At 37.6% G+C, this 2,500-nt stretch overlaps 1 protein-coding gene across 11 annotated transcripts in view; it reads left to right on the top strand.

Moving 5' to 3' along the window:
- cfap46 (cilia and flagella associated protein 46) overlaps positions 1-2,500 on the top strand; it is a 189,262-nt gene that overhangs the window by 136,027 nt on the left and 50,735 nt on the right. For all 11 annotated transcript variants that reach the window (XR_012389014.1, XM_073920364.1, XM_073920372.1 and 8 more), the window contains one exon: positions 1,442-1,630. Coding sequence is in view for 10 of the 11 variants with exons in the window: in XM_073920364.1 (XP_073776465.1) it covers positions 1,442-1,630 (189 nt within the window). In the remaining variant the exon portion in view is untranslated. The remainder of the gene's footprint in view (positions 1-1,441; positions 1,631-2,500) is intronic.

A 2,500-nucleotide genomic window follows, 5' to 3' on the forward strand; every position in this document is an offset into this window, starting at 1 on the left:
TGACCATATCAAATGTTGCGTTTAACTACTGCAGCTTTTATCACGATATGCGTTTATTATTATGGTATTGACCTAAACTGTAAAAAGGTCACACACACTCTCACATGCACACACACACACACACACACACACACACACACACACACACACACACACCCTCTCTCTCTCTCGCATGCATAAACACAAAATACACCCAAACACACACTCACATGCATGAAAATACAATGCACATGCACAATGCACACACACACACTTACATGCAAGTATATGCATGTATTTTGTATTTGTGTGCATCCATTTAAGAGTGTGTGTGCGCTCTTTCATGCATGTACACAAACACAAAATACACACACACACACACACTCACCCACTCATTTACATGCATAAACACAAAATACACATGCACAATGCACACACACACACTCTTACACGCACGCATACACACACACTCTTACATGCACATACACAAATACACGATACACAAAATGCACACACACACACACACACACAAGATGCCCCCAAACGCATGCAGACACACACAGAATACGTACACAAGCATATGCACACGCACAGAATACACACAAACTCACAATGCACACTTACTTGCATGCAGACACACAATACACAGTGTACACACACACACACACACAGAATAAACACACACTAAGTTGCTCGCACACACAGTAGAATAGAAGAGAATAGAGCTTTATTATCATTGTCGCGAGTGCAACAGAGTTTAAGTGTTCTCCAGTGAGTGCAACAATCATTTAGTCTCTAAAATAAACAGTGTTAAAATTACTCCATTAAAATATCAAAAATAAATCTATCTAAGACAGAATATGATCACACACACACACACACTCAAAAACATCTGAACACACACACACACATGCAATACATGATCTCTTTATTTTTCAGCAGCATTGACGATGGTTATTGCGGTTTGTCCTTGCATGTATTGATCTGCACCTTCATCCTGAGAGTTTCCAGGTTATAAAGTGTGTTTTTAAATCTCCTGTGCTTGTCATATATTGTCATATATTTAGTTGAGTGTCTTCTGTATGTGCTGTGCTGTGGTGTGTGGTCGGTGCAGCATTTTATTAGGCAGAAATGCATTTTAAAGTAGTGTTTATTCCCCAAACAATGCATTCATGTACAGTGCAATATTGTTTCTGCTAGAAATGCATTTTAAATGAATGTTTATTTACCAAATGATGCATTCATGCACAATACATGTTTCCTCGAGTCCCTTTTTCATCAGCATTGACTGATTATTGCCGTTGGATTAAAAGTTTTTGAATCTGTTGTCCTTGCATATGTTGATCTGTAACTTCTAAAGATAACAGTTCATCCAGAGTGTTTTAAAGTCTCCTGTGCTTGTCATATAATGCTATATGTTTAGTTTACGCTCTTCATTATGTGCTGCGCTGTGTGTCTTCAGGAGTGGTCTGCGGTGGGCCGGTCTCTGGCTCAGGTGGCTCTGACCAATCTCTCTGCTGTCCATGGGCTCTCGCTGGACGCTGTGGAGACCAGAGCTCGAGCCCTCGGCATGATGGGAAGGTGCCTGAGGCTGTTAGCGCAGCAGAGAGACCCGTTGTATCCCGCCACGCTCTGGAGCCAGTCTACCGTGGTAAATTTAACATGCCATGCAAATCATTCAGTCATTACCGACTACACTATATATTATCTGCTAGAAATGCACTTAAAAGAACTGTTTACTAAATGATGCTGTCATGCACAGTGCAATATTTTACCAGCAAGACATGCATTAGAACAAGGTTTATTTATCAGATACTGCATTCATGCACTATTTTTTTATGCACCTCATTAGCTAGAAATGCATTTTAGATTAGTGTTTATTTGCCAAATGGCAAGTCTGTGCTCAATGCAATACTAGAAATGCATTTTATTTTCTTTACTTAATAATGATGCATTCATGCACAGTGCAATATTGTATAAGCTAGAAATGCATTTTCAATTTATGTTTATTTACCAAGCAATGCATTCATGCACAGTGCTATATTTTATTAGCTATGCATTTTAGATGAGTGTTTATGTATCAAATGATGCATGCATGCATGTTGTAATATTTTGTCAGCAAGACATTCATTAAAATCAAAGTTTATTGACCAGATAATGCATTAATGAATATTTTAATTGCTAGAATACTTTTTTTTTAAATAAATGTTTTTTTTTTTTACCAAACAATACATTCATGCACTGTGCAATATCTACTAGAAATGCATTAAAAAAACTGTTTACCAAATGATGCAGTCATGCACAGTGCATATCTCATAAATTCAATTCAATTGAGCTTTATTTGTATAGCGCTTTTACAATGTAGATTGTGTCAAAGCAGCTTCACATAAATGGTCATAGTAACTGGATCAGGGTAGTTCAGTTTTTAGTGCTTAAGTTCATTTCAGTTTAGCTCAGTTCAGTGTGATTTAATCATTACTGAGAGTTCAAACACTGAAGAGCAAATTCATCGATGCGTAGC

This window comes from Danio rerio, chromosome 13 (assembly GCF_049306965.1).
Source record: "Danio rerio strain Tuebingen ecotype United States chromosome 13, GRCz12tu, whole genome shotgun sequence".
Classification (NCBI taxonomy): domain Eukaryota; kingdom Metazoa; phylum Chordata; class Actinopteri; order Cypriniformes; family Danionidae; genus Danio; species Danio rerio.